This window comes from Pelodiscus sinensis, chromosome 5, assembly GCF_052426305.1.
Source record: "Pelodiscus sinensis isolate ZL-2025 chromosome 5, ASM5242630v1, whole genome shotgun sequence".
NCBI classification, from domain to species: Eukaryota; Metazoa; Chordata; order Testudines; family Trionychidae; genus Pelodiscus; species Pelodiscus sinensis.
The window spans coordinates 21,215,772-21,236,929 of NC_143056.1; the positions used below are offsets into that span (position 1 = coordinate 21,215,772).

A 21,158-nucleotide genomic window follows, 5' to 3' on the forward strand; every position below is an offset into this window, starting at 1 on the left:
ATTCTTCTGCTCTACTCTTCACTGATTAGGCCCCTTTTGGAGTACTGTGTCCAGTTCTGGGTACCAGATTTCAAGAAAGATGTGGAGAAATTGGAGGAGATCCAGAGAAGAGCAACAAAAATGAGCAAAGGTATGGAAAACATGAGCTATGAGGGAAGACTGAAATAATTGGTCTTGGTTGGTTTAGAAAAGAGAAGGCTGAGGGTGGACATGATAGCAGTTTTCAAGTATCTAAAAGGGTGTTTCAAGGAGGAGGGAGAAAAAAATTGTTCTCCTTGGCTTCTGTTGATAGGACAAGAAGCTACAGGCTTAAATTGCAGAAAAGGAGGTTTAGGTTGGACATTAGGAAAAACTTCCTAATTCTCAGAGTGATTAAACACTAGAATAAATTGCCTAGGGAGTTTGTGAAATTTCCATCACTGGAGATATTTAAGAGCAGATTGTATAGACATCTATCCGGGATTATCTAGACAGTGCTTGGTACTGCCATGAGGGCGGAGAACTGGCCTTGATGTCTCTTGAGGTCCCTTCCATTTCTAAGATTCTAATGCTCAATTGGACTTCAAGGGTGTGTCTAAACTACAGGGTTTTTTCGAAAAAAGTGGCCTTTTTCCAAAAAAAACTATACCTGCATCTATATTACTGCCATGTTCTGTCGACAGTAAGTAAGTCGACAGAACATGGTGGTTTTGTCAACAGCGGTAAACCTTGTTTTATGAGGAATAATGCTATTTTCAACAGAGTTCTGATGAAAAAAGGTATGTGTAGACGCGGGGAAGAATTTATTTTGAAAATAAAGGCCTCCAGGAAGAAGCCCTGGTGGACACTCCTGCCAGAGCTTTCAACTCTGTTGTTCCTGCCTGTAGCCATCTTTAAAAGGCATAAGCACCCAGGAGTAGCATTGTGGCAGCAAGCCAGCTCCAACCAGGACCCTGACTGCTCAGCTTTTCCTGGTAGGGCCACTCAGAGCCATGTCCCAGGGACAAGCCCCCCAAGACCCCTCTGGCCCCTCCAGGGACTCATCCCTGCAGCAAGCCAGGGGCACCAAACGCCGGGCATCCTCCCAGTCCGGGCCTAAGATCAAAGCCCTCTTGGAGCTCTGGTCTGAGGAGGAGTCTTTTCAGGCCCCACAGTCCAGGAGGAGAAACGTGGTCATTTCTGTTAGAATGGCTGATGGCCTTCCTAAGAAAGGCCACCACCCCCGCACATTAGACCAGGTCAAAGCCAAGGTGAAGGAGCTGCGGCAGGGGTATGTTAGGGCCTGTGAGCGCAGCTCCTGCTCTGGGGAAACAGCACACTATTGTGCCTATTATGAGGATCTGGACCAGATCCTGGAGGCAGGAGAACCCCTGCCTCCTGAGAGGGTTGTGAAGTCTGGGTTGGAGACCCCTGTGCAGCAGCAGCTGCAACTCCACAGTGAGACCCCAGAAGACCAGCAGTTCCAAGAGGAGGAGGAGGAGGATACCAGCAGGAGCACAGTGACCCTGACCCAGGGCCAGACACCCAGACACAGGAGGCCTCCCAGACAATTCGGACACCGGGGAAGGAACATCAGGTGAGTGCTGTGAAGGTCCAACACACACAGGGCAGGGGAGGCAGGAGCAAAATAGATGGTGCAGTGCTGTGACATGTCATGTTGATCACAGCCTGGGGGTGGGCACACACATGGCCTACCTCAGGGAGGGCCATCCTACCCCCCTGCACCTGCATGGCTGTGAGGCACCACCTGCTCCTGCAGACAGTGATGCCAGGGGCAGACATGAGTTGGGGACGCTGGGATTTCCATAGCTTCAGGCCTCAGCAACCTGTGGGAACCCTATCTGTGCTGCTTGGCCATGAGGTGTGTGTGAGGGTGGGCAGGATGGTGGCCTGCACACCTTCTTGGCTCCAGGGAGGCCGTGGCTGCTGGCCAGGCCACAGCATGCCTTACTGAGACCCACATGAGCATCCCCTGACCCTAGGACAGGCACTGACTGCTGAGAAGGAGGGCATGCCATCTGAGGGAAAGCATGAGCATGCAAGACTGATGACTTGTCCCTCTTGTCTTCCACAGCCAGACCAGCTGACCAAAAGGGGAGCGCCACCCAGATGGCTGCAGGGAACCCATCAGCACTGGCACACATATTTGGACCTGGTGTCCCAGCACATCTCAGTCCTGCAAGGGATGCAGGACACATTTAACCAAAGGATGCAGGCAGAGGCAAAGTGGCGCAGGCACTTGCTGGACAAGTTAGTCCAGCAGTGCACTGATATTTGCACTGCTATGCGGGAGGCCATGGCCTTCCCCGGTCCTGTGCCTGGTCCTGCTCCTCCTGATCAGCCTGCCCCCCCTCACCAGCTACTCCCCCCTCACTCCCACCCCCCCAACCCCTGCTCCCTCCTCATCCCCTGCTGCCCCCTCACCCCCTGCCATCCCAGACCCAGGTACAGCCCCACTTCCTGCCCAGCCCCCTACTGTCCCAGCCCACATGAGCGGCTGTCTCTGAGAAGGCCTCCACAGCCAACGTGCCAGGGGCTCTTCATCCAGGCAGCACCCTCAGACCTGAGCCACCCTCCCCCATTCCAGGTTGACATCCCCCTTCCCAGCTGTGAGAGTCAGTAAGGGAAGCACTTAACTTTGATGACAATTTATTTTTCTGAACAAAAGAGTTTTATAGTTTTTGAAACAATCAACAGTGAAATAAACACCTGTCTCTGTTCTCAGTGTGAATGCATACAGTGTGTGAATGTGGGGCCAGCAGGGGTTTTGGGGAGGAAGGCACTGGGGGCATGGGGAAATCCCACATTTGGAAGGCCCTGGGAAAACTCGTCGGTCTCCTTGGGAGAATTGCTCCCTCAGGGCTTCCCGAATGCACAATGCCATCTGGTGGGTTTGCCGGATGGCAGCTGTCCAGGGCTGCTCAAAGTACCTCCCCTCCACATCAGCCTGTGTTCCCCACGCTGGGAGGAAGGCCTCCCTTTTCCCCTCCACTAGGCTGTGCAGCACACAGCATGAAGCAACCACATCGGGGATGTTGTGTTCCCCCATGTCCAGCCGAGTGAGTGGGCATATAAATCTGCCCATCAGACAGCCAAAGGCTCACTCCATCTGGAAGTGAGCCCGATTCAGTTGGGAGTTAAACAGTTTCCTGCTCGCATCCAGGTGTCCCATGAATGGCTTCATGAGCCAGAGCATAAGGGGGTACGCTGCATCGGCCATGATGCACGTAGGCATCTGCACATCCCTGACTGCATAGTTTTGCTGCGGGAAGAATGTCCCAGCCTGCTGCCTGCGGTACAGGTATGAGTTCCAGAATATGCGGGCATCGTGTGCCTGGCCTGACCACCCAACACAAATATCTGTGAATTGTCCCTGGTGGTCGACCAGGGCTTGCAGCATCATCGAAAAGTAGCCCTTTCTGTTAATATACTATGCTGCTCGACGGGGTGGTGCACAGATCGGGATGTGAGTCCCATTGAGTGCTCCACCGCAGTTTGGAAAACCCAGCCCCGCAAATCTGGCCAAGATGGGATCCAGGTCTCTGAGGTGGACAGTCCTGTGAAGCAGCTCTGAGCTGATGGCCATCACTACCTGCAGAAAGGGACAAATACAAACACACATAACAGGACATTAGAGGAGTTGTGTGAGCTGAGAGGTGCTCCCCCATCCCTCCTCTCCCAAACCCTAAGAGCCCTCCCAGACAACCTCCCGGCATACCCACCGACAGCAGACCTCCCCACGCCAAACTGATGTCCCATGGAGCGGTAGCTGTCGGGGGTGGCCAGCTTCCCCAGAGCAATAGCAATGCACTTCTCCAGGGGGATGGCGGGCCGCAAGTGGGTGTCCTGGCATTGCAGGGCAGGGGCAAGCCAGGCACAGAGCTCCTGGAAGGTGGACTTCTGCAGCCAGAAGTTTCGGAGCCACTGGTCATTGTCCCACAGCTCCATAACAAACCGGTCCCACCAGTCTGAACTGGTGTCCAGCCTCCAAACTCACCTCTCCAGGAATAAGTTCGGTAGCAAGGGCAGTGGGGCTGCAGCCTGAGTGAGGGGCTCAAAGCTGGGCTCTGAATCCAGCTCTGCCACAAACATCATGATGGTTTCATGAAGATGCAGCAGAACTTCCAGCATCACACTGTGGGGCCATCGCCTACCCAAAGGCAGCTCAGGCTCTATGGCCAAAAACACAGTGAAAAGCACAAAAACAAATCTGAAAACAAACTGCTGTGGTGTCTGAGGAAGCAGGGCAACCAGAGCAAGAACTGCAGCAGCTTTGCTTTCCCTATAGGAGGTAGGCAAGCCAGAAGCAGGAGCAGAGCAACGGCAGTCCAGAGTGATCCCTTTAAGCAAGTGTCTCTGCAAAGAGCATGCAGCAGCACCTGTAAATAAAGGCTGCCCCCATGCCCTGCCAGAAGCACTTCTGGGTGCCTTCTTTTTTTGAAAGAGCGTCCGGCAGTTTGGATGCTCTTTTTCAAAAAAAGCGGATCACTTTTTTGATCTGCGTAATGCAATCTAGACGCTCTTTTTTGACATAGGCTTTTTCAAAAGATACTTTCAAAAAAGCCTCTGTCGAAAAAGGCGTGTAGTTTAGATGTACCCCCAATGGCCATGATCCCTGGAGATAAAGGCCTCCAGCATCTAATACTTCATTTGGTCTGAGTGGCTATGATTCTAGCTCTTGAGTCATGAAACCATAGAACTGTAGGACTGTAATGGATCTCAGTAGGTTATCTAGTCCACTCCCCTATACTGAGACATGACTATTATCTAGACTCTCCTTGACTGGTGTTTTGTCCAATCTGTTCTTTAAAATCTCCAGACACAGACATTTCAAACTAGATAAACTGTTCCACTGCTTAACTACCCTTATTGTTAGGACTTTTTCTTAATGTCTAACCAAAATCTACCTTGCTCCAAATTAAGCACATTATTTGTCCTATTCTCAATGGTTAAGGAAAACAGTTTCACCCTTTTCTTTTTAACAAAAGGGTGTTTTTCCAGCCAGTTATGCACCTCCTTACAGTAGTTCCATTAAGTTGTATTTTGGTAGTTTGTTTACAAGAAGGTTGAGTGAGATCATACCAAAAGCCTTACTAAAGTCAAGATATATCACGTCTGCTGCTTTTCCCCTACCCCCAGCCATATGACTAATTACTAGGGATGTAAGTGACTAATCGATTATCTAATAAGCATATGCTTATCAGATAGTTGACTAGTGACTTGACTAGTCACTTCCTCTCTCCCCTTGCTGCCGGTGGGACTCTTGCTACATTTCAAAGGCAGAGGCGCCCTTATTGACTAAATTGAGTAATTGATGGAAATTCCTATTTGATTAGTTGATTAATCTAAATTTAACATCCCTACTAGTTACTTTGTCAAATAAGAATATTAGATTGGGTTGATATGATTTGTTCTTGACAAATCCATGCTGACTGTTACCCATCAGCTTATTTTCTTCTAGGTGTTTACAAATTCATTATTTGCTTCATTATCGTTCCAGATACCGAAGTTAAGCTGACTAGTTTTCCCTTTTTACATATAGGTACTATATTTGTCCTTTTCCAGTCCTCTCTCAGGTATCTCTCCTGTCTGCCACAAGTTCTCAGAGACCACTTTCAGCTAGTTCCTTGCATATTCTAGGACATATTTCATCAAGCTCTGATGACCTGAAAACATGTCACTTGTCTAAGTAGTTTTTAGTAGGGATGTTAAAAGCTAACCAGTAAGCATATGCCTTACTGGCATGCTTACTGACTAACTGGAGTCCCCCCACGATGCCCAGCTGACAGAGCTGTGGAGAGCTTGGGACAGAGCAGCCCTTACAGCCTGCAGCCAGTGGTTAACCAGTTAAACAAAGCATTTAACCAGTTAACTATTCTGGGCAGTTTTTACATCCCTAATTTTTAACTTGTTCTTAGCCTTCAGTTCTACCTAGTTTATGTTGATATTTACTATGTTAGTTACCCAATCACTGCCAATGTTTTTGCTGAAAAGAAGAAAGGCATTTGCCATTGCAGTGTTCCTTCCTCATTAAGTAATGGGTCTACCTTGTACTTGGTCTTCCTCTTGCTTCTAATGTATTTGTCCTTTTTGATGTGGTCTTTCTTATTTTGTCCCTACATGTTTGTGGGTATTTTTAGATTCATCTTTTGCAGTTTGACCTAGTTTCCATTTTTTGTATGTTTCTTTTGAGTTTGAGGTCATTGCAGATCTTCTGACTAATCCAGGTAGTCTCTTACCATACCTCCTATCTTTCCTATGTATGGGATAGATTGCTGTTAGGCCCTTAATGTTCTTTTAAAAAACTGCCAACTCTCCTGAGCTTTTTTTTCATATTTAGACTAGCTTCCCACAGAATTTTACCTCCAGTTCTCAGGATATGCTATGGTTTGCCTTCTTGAAGTCCATTGATGTTTTCTCTTCTACCATTCCTTGTATCATGAGCTCTAGCATTTTATAGAATCATAGAATACTAGGACTGGAAGGGACCTCAAGAGGTCATCAAGTCCAGTCCCCTACCCCCATGGCAGGACCAAATACTGTCTAGACCATCCCTCATAGACATTTCTCTAACCTACTCTTAAATATCTCCAGAGATGGGGATTCCACAACCTCCCTGGGCAATTTATTCCAGTGTTTAACTACCCTGACAGTTAGGAACTTTTTCCTAATGTCCAACCTAAACCTCCCTTGCTGCAGTTTAAGCCCATTGCTTCTTGTTCTATCCTCAGAGGCCAAGATGAACAAGTTTTCTCCCTCCTCCTTATGGCACCCTTTTAGATACCTGAAAACAGCTATCATGTCCCCTCTCAGTCTTCTCTTTTCTAAACTAAACAAACCCAATTCTTCCAGCCTTCCTTCATAGGTCATGTTCTCTAGACCTTTAATCATTCTTATTGCTCTTCTCTGGACCCACTCCAATTTCTCCACCTTTCTTGAAATGCGGTGCTGTAGCTAGACATGAACCCCATCTTATTTCCCCCCCCCCCCCACGCCAGAGAGCAAGAGAAAGGCAGTTAGCCTTTGATGCCCTGGGAACGCAGGTGTGCTGCCTGTCCCTGACTCTACCATAAACAGAAACTAGACAGTAAATGGGCTAGCTGACGACCCAGGGCCTCCCGCCGCCCTGATGGCTAGTACCAGTAATTGACACGCCTGCACTGTCCCAGGAGAGGAATCTTCGCCCATCACATACCAGAGGTGCCCATTGTCTGCATTTTCCCAGGTGTGAATTATGCTTTGCACCCTTCGTGGGAAACTTGACGTTCAAAGCCATTTTTCCTAATTGGCCACTTGAGACCAGGAAGAAGCCTACGTGACCCAAGGGGTATAAAGAGGGGTTTAGTAGCCCACCCCATTTGAGCTCCAATCATCTACATCTGCTGGCAGGTATTGATTGACTCCCGAGGTCTGTGGGCCGCCCAACCTCGCCCTACTTCTTCCCTAGGGATTGAGAGAAAGACGCTGGCCACGCCAAGTCTGGAACGCAGGGGTGAAAATATATACCTGCTGGGTGTCTATTTTGCATGCATTTAATAAGAGCTCAGAGAACCAAAAGGGCTTCATGGTACCTGTAAGTGACTTATTAGTGTAATTTCTGTCCTGTCCTTTGTAGTGGCTGTGTTATCTGTAACACAGTAGTAGTATTTAACAGCTAAGTTTACCCTGTAACAATAAAATAGTAACTGTTTAAGCTGTGACCTGACTCCTTCAGTTGCTGTAACAGAACCAAGCACAATTTTAAAAAGAACTCCAGCCAGTCATAAGGGACAGATATAGGGAGAGCTTGAGCATTGGATTATGTCGCTTCCAGGGGACAGATCCATTGGGGCATCTCTCAGCCTCCCCAGGTTGCCTGCTGCGAAGGGATCGTGTATCCTAGCAGTCAAAATCTGAGGTGTAATAGGCTCTCCCTGTAAACTCTGGGGCGTTTGTTGGCTGCCCGTCATGAAGGGATCCCGATCCTAGCGGTAAAGACCCGGACATTAAACTCCTCGGGGCTCCCGTCAGTCTCACCTAGACTGCCCACTGCGACAGGGCCTTGTGTCTCAGCAGTTGAAGACTCAGATGTAACACACACACATGCACTGCCCTGACCATCGGCTAACAGGTGCCCAGAACTGGACACAATACTCCAATTGAGGCCTAACCAGCGCAGAGCAGAGAGGAAGAATGACTTTTCTTGTCTTGCTCACAACACACCTGTTAATGCATCTCAGAATCATGTTTGCTTTTTTTGCAACAGCATCATACTGCTGACTAATATTCAGCTTGTGGTCCACTATAACCCCTAGATCCTTTTCTGCCATATTCCTTCCTAGACAGTCGCTTCCCATTTTGTATGTGTGAAACTGATTGTTCCTTCCTAAGTGGAGCACTTTACATTTGTCTTTATTAAACTTCATCCTGTTTACCTCAGACCATTTCTCCAATTTGTCCAGATCATTTTGAATTATGACCCTATCCTCCAGAGCAGTCGCAACCCCTCCCAGCTTGGTATCATCTGCAAACTTAATAAGCGTATTTTCTATGCCAATATTTAAATAGTTGATGAAGATGTTGAACAGAGCCGGTCCCAAAACAGATCCCTGCAGAACCCCACTTGTTATACCTTTCCAGCAGGATTGTGAACCATTAATAACTACTCTCTGAGTACGGTTATCCAGCCAGATATGCACCTCAGTTATGCCAGTTATGATCACTTTTACCTCTTATTAAATTCTCAAATAGGTCCTTCCTATCTGTCAGAATCAAATCTAAAGTAGCCTTTCCCCTACTTGCTTTCTCCACTTTCTGTAATAAAATGATTGCCAATGGATTCCAAGACCTATTTGGATGATATGTGCCCTACTGTATTATTTTCCTAACAGGTGTCTGACTAGGTAAAGTCCTCCATCAACACCACACCCTGGCTACGTCTACACTGGCCCCTCTTCCGGAAGGGGCATGTAAATTTCAGCAGTCGTCGTAGGGAAATCCGCGGGGGATTTAAATATCCCCCGCGGCATTTAAATAAAAATGTCCGCCGCTTTTTTCCGGCTTTTAAAAAAGCCGGAAAAGAGCGTCTAGACTGGCCCCGATCCACCGGAAAAAGTGCCCTTTTCCGGAGGCTCTTATTCTTACTTTGAAGTAGGAATAAGACCCTCCGGAAAAGGGCGCTTTTTCCGGAGGATCGGGGCCAGTCTAGACGCTCTTTTCCGGCTTTTTTAAAAGCCGGAAAAAAGCGGCGGCCATGTTTATTTAAATGCCGCGGGGGATATTTAAATCCCCCGCGGATTTCCCTACGACGACTGCTGAAATTTACATGCCCCTTACGGAAGAGGGGCCAGTGTAGACGTAGCCCCTGTGTTTTGGATGACTTTGTTAATTGCTTAAAAAAAGCCTCATTCACTTCTTCTTCTTGGTTAGATCTTTTGTAGACATCTACCATGACATCATCCTTATCTGTAGCCTTCCTACATCTGGTCAGCTCCAACTGCCTGGATCCATATGGTTAACATATCAGAGCATGCAACTCTATCCAGCATGTAGCAGCATAGCCCTCAGAGACAGCTGCAAACTTGTTACCTCTGAACCTGAACAGCTCTGGCTTCTACAGCACTAACATACGGGGGGGGGATCTGGTTCTGTACAGCCCCAACCTAGAAATAACAGCTTCCTGTATGCAATGCTTGGAAACTGAGACATGTGGGTCTGAGTGGCCTTGTTCCCTGGGATGGCAACTTTCAGCATGCAGTGATTCATTTGGTCCTGATAGGAGGGCTTGTGACCTCATGGCTCATGACCTAGCATGCAAATCTAATTCAGGCTCTGTGTGACCACATCCCATGGAATTGAAAGCTCCCAATTCTGCAGCTGGGCCCAAACAGCTGTAATTCTCAGAGCTGACAACTCCCAGAATGTGCTGTAATGTAATAAAAATGATGTAAACACTCTGACTGCTTTATTCAATGCCCCCTACAGTCCCAAATTCGTGTCAACACCACCACTTAGTGCTCTATTCTATTTGACTATTGAGAGCCACAGTCCCTGAACTCAAATCCTAGCCCTATGTTGGGTTCCATGGCTAAAAGTGGCCACAGTTGCCAGAGACAATGACTTCTTACCAGGGACCTTCTTGCATTATTCACAATGGCTGTGGCTCAGAGAGTTGAGTTCCAAATGTCCAATGTTGCATCAGGCCCGCAAAAGCTGGCAGTTGTAGGTATGGAATACTAATATAAATATGGCAAAGGCATTCCTTGCTGTCTCGGGACATGATTTATGTTGTATTCACTGTCATTTTTCTATGTAGGGGAGGTAGCTCCTCCCATCTTAGTGAGGCTCAGAGATTGACTTGGCTATTAGAAAATGCCCAGTGAGATATTTGGGGAAAGGAAAGCTTTGAACTAGAACAAAAATTGCTTGGGCAGATTGGGATAGCTAGAGATATTCTTCATTTAGAAAGAGATATGTCGTTAAGTACACTTAATAGCAAGCTATAGGGTGTTGGTGTATATAAATAGTCCAACCCTTATATTATTTTAATGTTTTTGTAGGTAGATGGAATCCAGTTCCATTTGTTCTGGGTTAAACAAAATCCTCTTTTGTTGTTGACAACCTGCGGTATTACCTCGGCTACCAGTAAATTACCTTTCATCACAGTGTAACACCCATCCCTCCCTCCCTCCACTGCTATGACGGGCCATGGCTAAAGATCGGTCGGTGCTTGGAGGTGCCCTCAGATGCCTTGCAAACGACAGCAGAGCGAGCCGGCTCTGGAGCCGCGGTGGCCCCGGGAGCCGGCACTTGCCCTGCGTGCTCCCTGCGGCGGAAGGGTCCGTGGGGACACGGCTCTTGCACTGCCTGTCAGCCACGCTCCCGCTGCGCACGCTCTCACCCTAAGCCGGGCCTCCGCGCAGGCTGAAGGCGAAGCCGGACGCGCCCAGGCGGGGCGGGCTGAGCGTCCCTGGGACCCCGAGGCGCCAGCCCCGGCCGCTCACTCTCCTATTGCGGGGGGGAGGGGCTGACGATCGCTGTGGGGTCTGACGGGGGTGGGACACGTGCGGCTGATGCCAGCCTTGTCTTCGCTGGGCGGCCGGGGTCCCACACCTGCGCTGGGGTTACCTCAGCCGCCGGCACGGCCTGAACCCCCGACAGCAGCTGCCGCCATTTGCCTAACGGAAGCCAGGGCGTCGATGCGAATCTGCTGAGGAGAAAGCAAAGCCTTCTCCTCCTTCCCTCGTTACCAGGGAACGAATTTACTGAAACTAATCGGTTCGCCTCTGCCCAGGAATGACGAATCTGCGGAGGTCATTCCAAAGACACTTGAGAGCGGCCCTACCTCTACGGCAAACAACTTTTCCCAATACTCCTCGGGACAGCTTCGCCCCGCCTCACACGTCCGTCCGTACGCTAGCGTGGTGGGCGTAGCTCTGGGTCCCGGCTGGGGCCGCTCGGTGCTTCCTCTGGACAGAGCCGTGTTCGCTGCAGCTGAGGAGTCGCGGCCCCGGGTTACCTGAAGCCTCCGGTCCCATCAGGAGGAGCAACCGCGGCGGATCCCCGTACCGGACTCTGCGGCCCTGAGAGAAGCTGAGCGCAGCGGCGGCCAGGCGGGCGCAGGAGGCCGGGTCCGGGCGGACCGGTCAATGGACCAGCCGGGCCTGGGGCAGAGCCCGTGGAAACAGCTGCCCAGCCCCCGGCGGGCCTCCCAAAATGTCGGCGTGAGGGGGAGGAGGAGACCCCGCCGCTGCCGGGCCCGGGCTGCCGAGCCGAGCGCCGCGGAGCGGATGGTGCTGCCGTTGCTGCGGGGACGCTGAAGCGTCGTCGTCTGGGGCCTCTGTGCGTCCCCGTCCCCCTGTTTGGGCCGGTGTTCCCCGGCTCCGCCCGGCGGCACCATGTCGGCCAAGGTGCGGCTGAAGAAGCTGGAGCAGCTGCTGCTGGACGGGCCGCGGCGCAACGAGAGCGCGCTGAGCGTGGAGACCCTGCTGGACCTGCTGGTCGGGCTCTACACCGAGTGCAGCCGCGACTCGCCGCTCCGCAGGGACCGATATGTCTCCGACTTCCTCGAGTGGGGTGAGGCCTGTCAGGGGAGGGCGGGCGGGCGATTCCCGGGGGTCGCGGTTCGGACATCTCCCGGCACGACGGAGAGGATACCCCTGGAGCTGGGAGCAGCTCTGGGCTAGTGAGAGCTGGGTTGGGGAAAAGGAGCAGCGCCAGCTCGTCATTTCTCCCTCTCCCCCCAGGTTTAAAGCCCATGCTTTGCATGAAGGGGAGATGCCGCCCATTGGGTATGACGCATCCCTTGGTAACACCCTAGCTGCCAGGATGTGACCCTTGAAACCCGGTAACCGCCGCCTCCCTTTCCAAAAGAGCCGCCTGGCTGCGAGTAAAAGGAGTGGCCCTAGAGTGCCCTTGGCCTGAAACCCTGCCTGGCTTAGCCTGAAATGTCAGGCTAATCCGGTGCCTACCTGGAACGGATGGGGTGGGGGCAGCAGGGACAGGCCAGGAAATTCTGCTTCTTTAGCAAGGCTTTGTGTCCTGTGTGTGACAGATTTGTTATAATCGGTTAAAAGAGGAAGGGGGGCTTGTGAGGAGGGTACTTCACATTTAGAGTGCATGCTTTAATCTGAGTGTACCTTTGAAGGAAAGAGGCAATTCCAGATAATCCATGTGATAAGTTTCATTATTTGTGTTCCATGGTATTAATCAACCTGACTGCTGAAAACCCACAAGAAAAGGCACAGGTGGTGGCACAGGATAATTTTTTTTTCTTGTAAAGGTGTATCTTTGTTATGAATTTTATTTATAGGTAGTGGTTTGGTAATACTATTAGACTGGATTGGCTCTACTCCCTGGTTTATGTTAAATTGGTGATGATAGCTGACCAGTTTAGGTTGTTTAAATAAATATGATTGGTGAAGGTGACTAATTTTCTTTGTGGCATAAAAAGCTGTGGGGGAGGTAAGGCTTATAAGATCTTGGGCACATTGCATTATCCTGTGTGTCACACGCATATGAATTAGATTGGTAAAGAAACACCCTATCTAAAAGGATTTCCTTGGGTGGGGCTATAAGGAAGTCTACATCTTTATCTTAATAAATACCAAATGCCTTAGTATTAGATTAGTGCTTTAAAATATCAGAATAGCTGGTTCTTAATTTCTGTGGGGGCCACCACTCTTTGTTACATGCTAGCAACCTAAGGGGGATTCCATTTCTGAAGTTATCTATTGATGTCAATAATGTGATTGTCAACTGAATAATTAACAATTTCTCACATCTGCATTGTAAGTCTACAGCTATTGGTGCATTTGTTTTGTAGTGGAGCTTTTTGTATTTCATCTGCAGAGTGGATTCTTTTTCCATATCCTTGTAACAAATGCTGTATGATTTCACTTTGAGAATTTACTTGTTCATAAGTTACCATATAGTCTCTTACAATCATATGTTTATAGCTTTGTCCTGATATTGAGAAGGCAAGATTAGGGCAGATTTCTGGAGGATAAGGTACTTTCTCTACAGTTCTTTGGTGGTCTCATCCCTTATTGGACCACCACCACATTGTCATCCAGTGTGTTTATGACAGAATATTTATTCTGTTTCTACTTGTGCAAGAATAGGAGAAGCAATTTGACATATTCACTAAATATGAAAAGCTTTCTGGCTTGAAGCAACATATAACAACAATAATGCAATAAATATACTGCTGTCCTGGTACTATCAAATCAATAACTTTAGGTCGTCTTAATGTAGCAAAGTAGCTGTTTAATAATGCATGCAAGCTACCATCTAACATAACAGGATTTATGGATACGGATAAAAGTTTATAATCAAAATAATTTGATGGAAAGGAAAATGGTCTAAAAATGTAGTCCTGTACATTTATATTGTGTATATAAAAAAAACCCTTAAAAGCAATTCAAGTTGATTAATGTGTTCTCCATCCCCAGCAGTGCAAACCCTAAAAAGCAAAGAAATGCCAACTATGGGACACCTTTTATATGTACTCTAAAACCCTCACAGCATATTTCCACTGATGGATTCCTCATCATAAATAGTTTGCTTCTGCCGCCAACTAATAAAGAAACAAAATGCATAACACTCAAATCTTCCTTGTGGTAGAATGCAAAATCTCAATTACTTCCGTATTAGTAAATATTCGAGGCTGATGTGCACAAGTTGAATGTATGTACAGGAAGCATGAAGTTGTAGTTAGGATTTTTATTATGCTTTGAGAGAGATCAATGTGTATCCTTGTCAGTTGGAGGCAGAAGGAACTTCCTTCTGACAACTTGAAGTTTTACACTGTCAAAGGAAATGTGTGGTGTAAGAGGGGACCTCTAGCTGTCATTTCTTTGGGGGATATCACCTAAAACCTAAACTTAGCCACTTCTAAGGGAAATTTGTTCATGGATGTTCATAGATTCTTGATTTAACAAGTGAAGAAGGCTTTGGACATGGACTGACAGGCAAGATTCTTTTCAATATTTCCTATTGTTTGTAAGGATATGGAGGAAGCAGAGGAAGTTTGAGGTGAGGCTGAGGGGAGTTACCTTTCCTAAGCCTAACACAAGGTATCTCATGTTCGTGGGGCAGTAGAAAAACGTGAATTATCCTGTATACTAGGGATGTGAAGGACTAGTCAGCTAGTCACTTCCCCTTCACCGCTGCCTCTGTCAGATAAATGCAGCAAGGGGGGAGGGAGAGGAAGCAAGAGGGGAGGGAGAAAAGGAGGGTACTTCAAAACAGCAGTGCCACAGGGAGCCCGGGGGTCAGCTGCTCCGTGTGGCACTCCGTGAGGAGCTGCTCCGTGGGGCTCCTCATGGCGTTTCAAAGCAGCAGCGCTGCACGGAGCCTGGAGTCAGCAGGAGAGTCCCTTCAAAGGCAGAGGTGCCCTATCAACTAATCAAATAGTTGATGCAAAAACCAATTACCCGATACTTAACATCCTTACTGTATATACCATCCAGCTGTCCACAGCTCCTTATAGTGTATGGGTAGAGCCTTGCACGGATACAAAACTTGTATCTTCATCTGCATTGGTAACTACAAAAATGAGTCCTGGATTTGCAGGGCTCTGTGTGTGAATATCTCAGAATTGCAGTGCTTTACAGAAACTGCTGAGCTCCTAACACTGGAGCTTAGAGCTTCTCTCTCCTTGGAACTCTGCTGCTTCCTGGTTATGGTAAAAGCCTCTGCTCCATCTCCTCACTGCTTCCTGACTATTAGAATGTAGGGGGTGGTCATCTTCCTCGTGGCTTCAGTCCCGTTGGAATTGAGCCAAGAGGCTGCTGCCTTGATTCAGGACAGTCTAATTTTCCTGTGGCAGAGTACTCAAGAATAGTATTTCAAGCTCTTAGTCTGCAGTAGGGAAGAGAGAGCTTAGAGGTTTCATCAAGAGACTTTTAGTAGGGGAAGATGAGCAGAACTCTGTTCCTTGCTTCCAGTTCAGACCTTTTTTTCTTCGTCTTTCAGATGTTCACTTTTGTCACTTATTGAAAAAAGCCTAATTTCCTTCCCTGCTCCCTTTGAAGGTAGGAAAGTATCCATCACACAGTTTGCACAATGTCATCTTATTTGAGAATGTCCTTGCTGGGAATAGAAGTCAAGTTCTTAATAATACATACCCAAGTCTCATACAATTAGAAAGAATGCCAGATGTCAGCATTCTTGCTGATATTTCCTAAGCCATGTGCCACTAGACAACACTTCTTTCCCACAGCCAGGAATAGAATCTAGAAGTCCTTATTACCAGTCCCCTTGCTCTGATCATAGGGAACACTCTTCTCCAACAGCCATCAGCATCAGCAATTTCAAGTCTCCTCTTACTTTATAGTACAGTGCTGGGCCTGCCCCAAACAGGGGCTGCTCCAGCTGGCTGGCTGGCTGGAGCAGCTTCTGCCTGCAACAGGCTCCGTAGGGCTGGAGCAGACCCCATGCAGGCGGGGAACTTCTCTAGCCCCTACTGGTTCACCATTAAGAGTGAGGCTTACCAGTTAACCATTCATGTCCCTAATCTAGACTGGCAATAGGCAACCTAGGCCAGTGAACAGTCTGCGTGAGTGGGCTGCTAGATTGTAATGAAAATCGTCTCCCGGGATACGGTAGTTTTGCTAATTGTGCTTACGTACATAGAATTTGAATGATTCTACTGTACCCCAGTAGTGCTTTAAATTCCGAAGGAGCACATGGCACTCAGTTAGTGTGGTGTGTAATCAGCATGCCCCTCACTTTATGTGCCCTGATTTTAAGTGTGCCAGTTTAGTATACTAAGTGGGGGGGAAAATATGCATATGGAGACCAGCTGAATAGTGGACAGCAGTAAACAAAGTCTCCTCGGCCACATATAGAACCCCAATGGGCCACTTGCAGCACTTGGACCACAGGTTGCCCACTGTTGATGTAGACCATCCCTGATAGATGTTTGTCCAACCTACTCTTAAAAGTCTTCAGTGATGGAGAGTACATAGTCTTCTTAGTAGAGATGTAAAATCCTGTTTAATCAGTTTACCAGTTAAACATTATGTTGAACTGCTTAACCCTTTAACCAGGATCCTGTGGATGGGAGGCCTGACAGGCTGGAGTAGCCTGCCGTTGGGCTAGAGCAGCCTGCTCTTTGGGGTGAGCCTGATGCGCTGGGTTGCTCTAGCTGGGCTGAGCCTGCTGAACCTCTGCAGGTCTCTGAAATCACTAGTTACCTTGGATGACCTAGGTCAAGATTCTCATAAGTTGTGCGCCCTCACCTCAACTGTGTGCACATCTTAGCTAACTGTATATGCACATGCATAGAAGAACAGCCATACTTGGTCAGACCAAAGGTCCATCTAGCCCAATATTCTGTCTTTTGACCGCGGCCAATGCCAGGTGCCCCAGCGGGAGTGAACAGAAGAGGGACTCATCAAGTAATCCCTCTCTTGTCACCCATTCCTGGCCTCTGACCGAGGGACACCATTCCTACCCTTCCTGGCCATTGATGGACCTAATCTCTATGAATTTATCTAGTTTTTTCTTGAACCCTGTTAAAGTCCTAGTCTTCACAACCTCCTCTGGCCAGGAGTTCCACAGACCGACTGTTAGCTGTGTGAAGAGTACTTCCTTATGTTTGTTTAAAACCTGCTACCTATTAATTTCATTTGGTGACCCCTAGTTCTTATGTTATGGGAACAAGTAAATAACTTTTCTTTATTCACTTTTTCCTTAACAGTCATGATTTATAAGTCAGGGGCTGCAACCTTTCAGAAGTGGCTTGCCAAGATTTAACTTATTCACTTCTATTTATGGAAATGTTTGCCTAGAGGGGGAGGGGACAGTGGTAGGCTGGGAACGGTGACCATGTTTTCTGAACCAGCTGCAGCTAGGGAGAACTGTTTAATTTAAATTATTAAACAGATTAAGTGTTTTAACTTTATCATGTTTATTTAAAATGAAATTTGATAAACTAAGTAAAATATTAATTTATGTCCAACTCTAAACCCTGGCACCTCATGGAGGCGGCATCAGCCTATAACCAGCCGCCCCACCCCAGATCTGCAGAGCAGTGCAAGCCCCACCCTCTCCCAGAGCAGGGAGCAGAACCTATAGCAGGAGGGAGGGGTGTAAACCGCCATAGCTCTTGAGAGCTGCATGCCCTGGTTGGATGGGGTAGCCCCAAAGATACAGAGCCCAGTTCAAGGTCATGACACCTGCTCTGCTTTCCTGGATGCCCTGGGCCCTGCATCTCTCCTTTTGAAATATATATGAGCTCCTGTACTTTTCAAAGGGAGAAAGGCAGTGAACCTGCTGGGTCTCTCCTTTTGAAATGTACAGGAGCCACTGGAGTCTCTAGTACATTTTAAAGGCAGCAGGATAGAGAAAATTCCATCGACTATTCCATTAGCTGATTAATTGAAATTTAACATCCTTCCATTATATTGTAGTGCTCTCTTCTAACTCGTCACATCAGTCTGTCTTCCTTATTTGCATGTCTCTTGACCCTCCTCGCTCCACACTCACCTATTGCATTTGGAAATTCCAACTTCTGTGTGGATGAGGCCCAACCAAGAGGTTTGTTACTCTGTATGTAGCATTTGATTTGTGCATCCAGTGCCAACTGGCAAGGGTGAAAAAGATGTATTGCAACACAAAACTAGCAATGAAACTGACAAGATATCATGTCACTCATATCTATTGCTGGGTGGGAAATATTTTTCTCATTCTGAAAATGTTTTTTACATTTTAAAATTTCCCCATCAGGAAAACACAAGACCTTTTGGTCATTTTTCTTGAAAATTTTTCATAGGGCCACTCCAGAATAGCCTGGCAGTATGTCACTGTAATACCATTTCAGATAGTGTATTAAGTACAAAGCATGATGATCTCTAGACAGTGCTTGGTCCTGCTCTGAGGCACGGGACTGGACTCGATGACCTCTTGAGGTCCCTTCCAGTTCTAGTGTTCTATGATGTTAGTGTTGTGTATGTGAGCTATCAACAAAGTGTTTTTTACAGTAGAGTGCTCTCCTGATCTCTCACATTTCGAATAAATGTGCATGAAACAGAAAATCAATTTTTTTCCTTGCAGATAAAGTAGTCCATACTTCTGAAATTGAATATTTTGAGTTGGATATATGTAAGTATAAGTCATATAATGTATTTTTCAGGCATCATGTTTTTTATAGGTATTCCTTTTTATATGGTGAGTATAAATATTGACAAACTTATGACTTGAACTTGATGCTTCTGAATGAGGAGAAATTGAATTAGTTAACTTTTTTTGCTTCATAAGTGATCCATAACCATATGTTAAGAAGCAGTGGCACTTGTTTTCTTGGCAAGGAGACTGTGTTACCATTACTAGTTGCAAGTACAGGTTGGACCACCCTGATCTGGCACCCTCCGGATCTGACTGGTGACAGATGAGGGATTTTGCTGGACCAGGGGAGATCGTTTAATCCTTATTTCCTGAATAGGGGCTATTTTTTGTCCTATTACTTGTCCTGGCCAGTGCAATCCCTACCTGTGGCAGGGGGTTCTCAGGCTGGGGCTGTTCTGGCTGGGTTGGAGTAGCTCCTGCCTGCGATGGGAGCAGAGGGTTCCCAGACCAGTGGCAGATGGGGGAGCTGCTCCAGCTGGGTTGGAGTGCCCTGGCCCGGGTAGCCCCCTTTAATCAGTTAACTGGTTAAATAATACGTTTATAGAGTTAGCCAATTACATGTAATTTTACATCCCTAGTTCCCAAATGCCTTAAATGGAGAGTCCAGTCATGCAATTTCTTGTGGAAAATATAGAGTGTGTTTGTCAATTGAATGTAAGAATTGGGTGGCAAAAGGATCTGAAATATGTAATTTTTAAAACAGTTTGTCATACATTAGAGGCCAGAGAATGTAGTTATCTCTGTAAAGGTAACCATGGAATCTTCTTTGCAATTGTTATAATTTAGTGGAAAATGGTCTCTAATTTTAATGTTGTCGTAATGTAAGACTTGCACAAACTGTTCGGAGTTAAAATTAAAACCTGCTCCCAGCACTGCTACTGTCATTTAATGCAACAAACCAAAAGTTGCCAAGACAATTTCAAGCTCCATTAGAAATAAATCATACTGCATCTACAATGTTGTAACACTGTAATTTAGATGCTTCCTACATCTACTGAAGTAGTTTTTCTGTCTGTGTGAGTAATCCATTTCTCCAAATGGCAATATCTTAGGGCACGTCTACACAGCAGGGCTAAAGCTGAAATAACCTATGCAACTGGAGCTGTGTCAGTTGCATAGCTTACGTCGCAATAACTTATTTTGGCTTTTGGCACTGTCTACCCAGCTGGAAGTCCGAGAGAGCACTCTTGCTTCAATTTCCCTTACTTCTAATAAAATGAGGGTTACAGGAATCAGAGTAAGAAGTCCTCCAGCTTGACATCATTTTGACATTGTCAAAATAATTGCTCATTGTGTAGATGCAAATGATCAGGGCGAGTAGATTACATCCCGGAAGACCTGGTTTCGGGCGATCTGCACATGCACAGAACGATCTGCGCATGCACAGAACACCGGACAGCGTGGCTGGTGAGCGGGGCTTGCTGCAGCTCGGCGAGCCCTGCAAATGATGTTATTTTGGAATAATATCAGTTATTCTGAAATAAAACTGCTGTCTGGACGTATCCTCAGTCTAAACCTAGTTGCATCTACACTGGGTGTTAGATCAGCTTAACTCCGGCATTTGAGGTGTTTTTCACACCCTGAGCAGTGTGCCTAAATTTAAGTTGAAGAGCAGACCTAAGTACAGTAGACTTCCGATAATTTGGCACCTTTGGGACCTAGGTGGTGCCAGATTATTGGATATGCCGGAGTATCGGGAGGTACTTTGTTGGGGGGGCTGTGATGGGTCTGCCGGGACCCGCACACCGTCCGGCGGGTGGGCGGGGAACGGTGTGGGAGGAGCAAACCCTCTGTCATTTTGCAGGAAGGCGGGGGAAGCCCCGCGCCACCTCCGAGAGTTTCTGGGAGGGGAACTACCGCTGCTGAAACTGATGAGCGGTGGAGTTGGGGAACCTGCAGAGCAGCTGGGGTGCTGCTGGATTGGTCCCGCAGCACCGCCCCTCACCCCCTTCTCGGCGATAACTACTGCAGTCTGTGGGGCGGGGAGCCTGCTCCCCTCCCGGAAACTCTTGGCGGTGGCGCGGGGCTTCCCCTACCTTCCTGTAAAATGGTGGGGGGTTTGCCCCTCGCTGTGCCGTTCCCCCGCCCATCCCCGATCCCCTGACCGGTTGCAGTGCGGGTCCCAGCAGACCCGTCACAGGGGTATAATCCCCTTCCCCTCTTCTCCCCTTCCCTTTCCCAGCCGCAAGCGCCCATGGGGCTCTCAGAAGCTCCAATTGTCCGGCTGGCCGGAGCACTTCCGGGTTCCAGTTAGTGCCGGACTACCAGGAGTGCCGGACAATTGGAGTTTTACTGTATTTGTCACATGGAAAAGGACAAAATGGGAGGGATGGGGGACACTTCCTGAGTCTGAGTATTGAAGCTGGACAGTAAACTATAAAAATAACTCAATAACGTGCTCTCTGAAGAAATATATTCAACTTCTTTATTCCTAAACTCTTTGAGAACACATTTACAACTAATAAAATCTGACAAATTAGTTATCTTATTGGAAGAATTAAAATGGTTAATATTGCAATAGTGTATTAACACCCTTCATTTTCAGTTTTCAGTGTTCAATACAGGGT

At 47.6% G+C, this 21,158-nt stretch overlaps 1 protein-coding gene and 1 long non-coding RNA gene across 9 annotated transcripts in view; one reads left to right on the forward strand and one right to left on the reverse strand.

Annotated features, from left to right (window-relative positions):
- Positions 1-2,611: 2,611 nt before the first annotated feature.
- On the reverse strand, positions 2,612-11,291 carry LOC142829073 (uncharacterized). The gene is made up of 2 exons (XR_012903288.2): positions 10,859-11,291; positions 2,612-3,571 (listed from the first exon to the last, which is right to left on the reverse strand). It is a non-coding gene; the product is annotated as an uncharacterized LOC142829073 (long non-coding RNA).
- A 44-nt stretch (positions 11,292-11,335) lies between these two features.
- Positions 11,336-21,158, forward strand: part of CDC42BPB (CDC42 binding protein kinase beta) — a 138,352-nt gene continuing 128,529 nt past the window's right edge. For 4 of the 8 annotated variants that reach the window (XR_012903286.2, XR_012903287.2, XM_075926513.2 and 1 more), the window contains exon 1: positions 11,336-12,033. Coding sequence is in view for 6 of the 8 variants with exons in the window: in XM_075926513.2 (XP_075782628.2) it covers positions 11,856-12,033 (178 nt within the window). In the remaining 2 variants the exon portion in view is untranslated. The remainder of the gene's footprint in view (positions 12,034-21,158) is intronic. The other 4 variants (XM_075926512.2, XM_075926516.2, XM_075926515.2 and 1 more) reach the window with 2 other exon arrangements.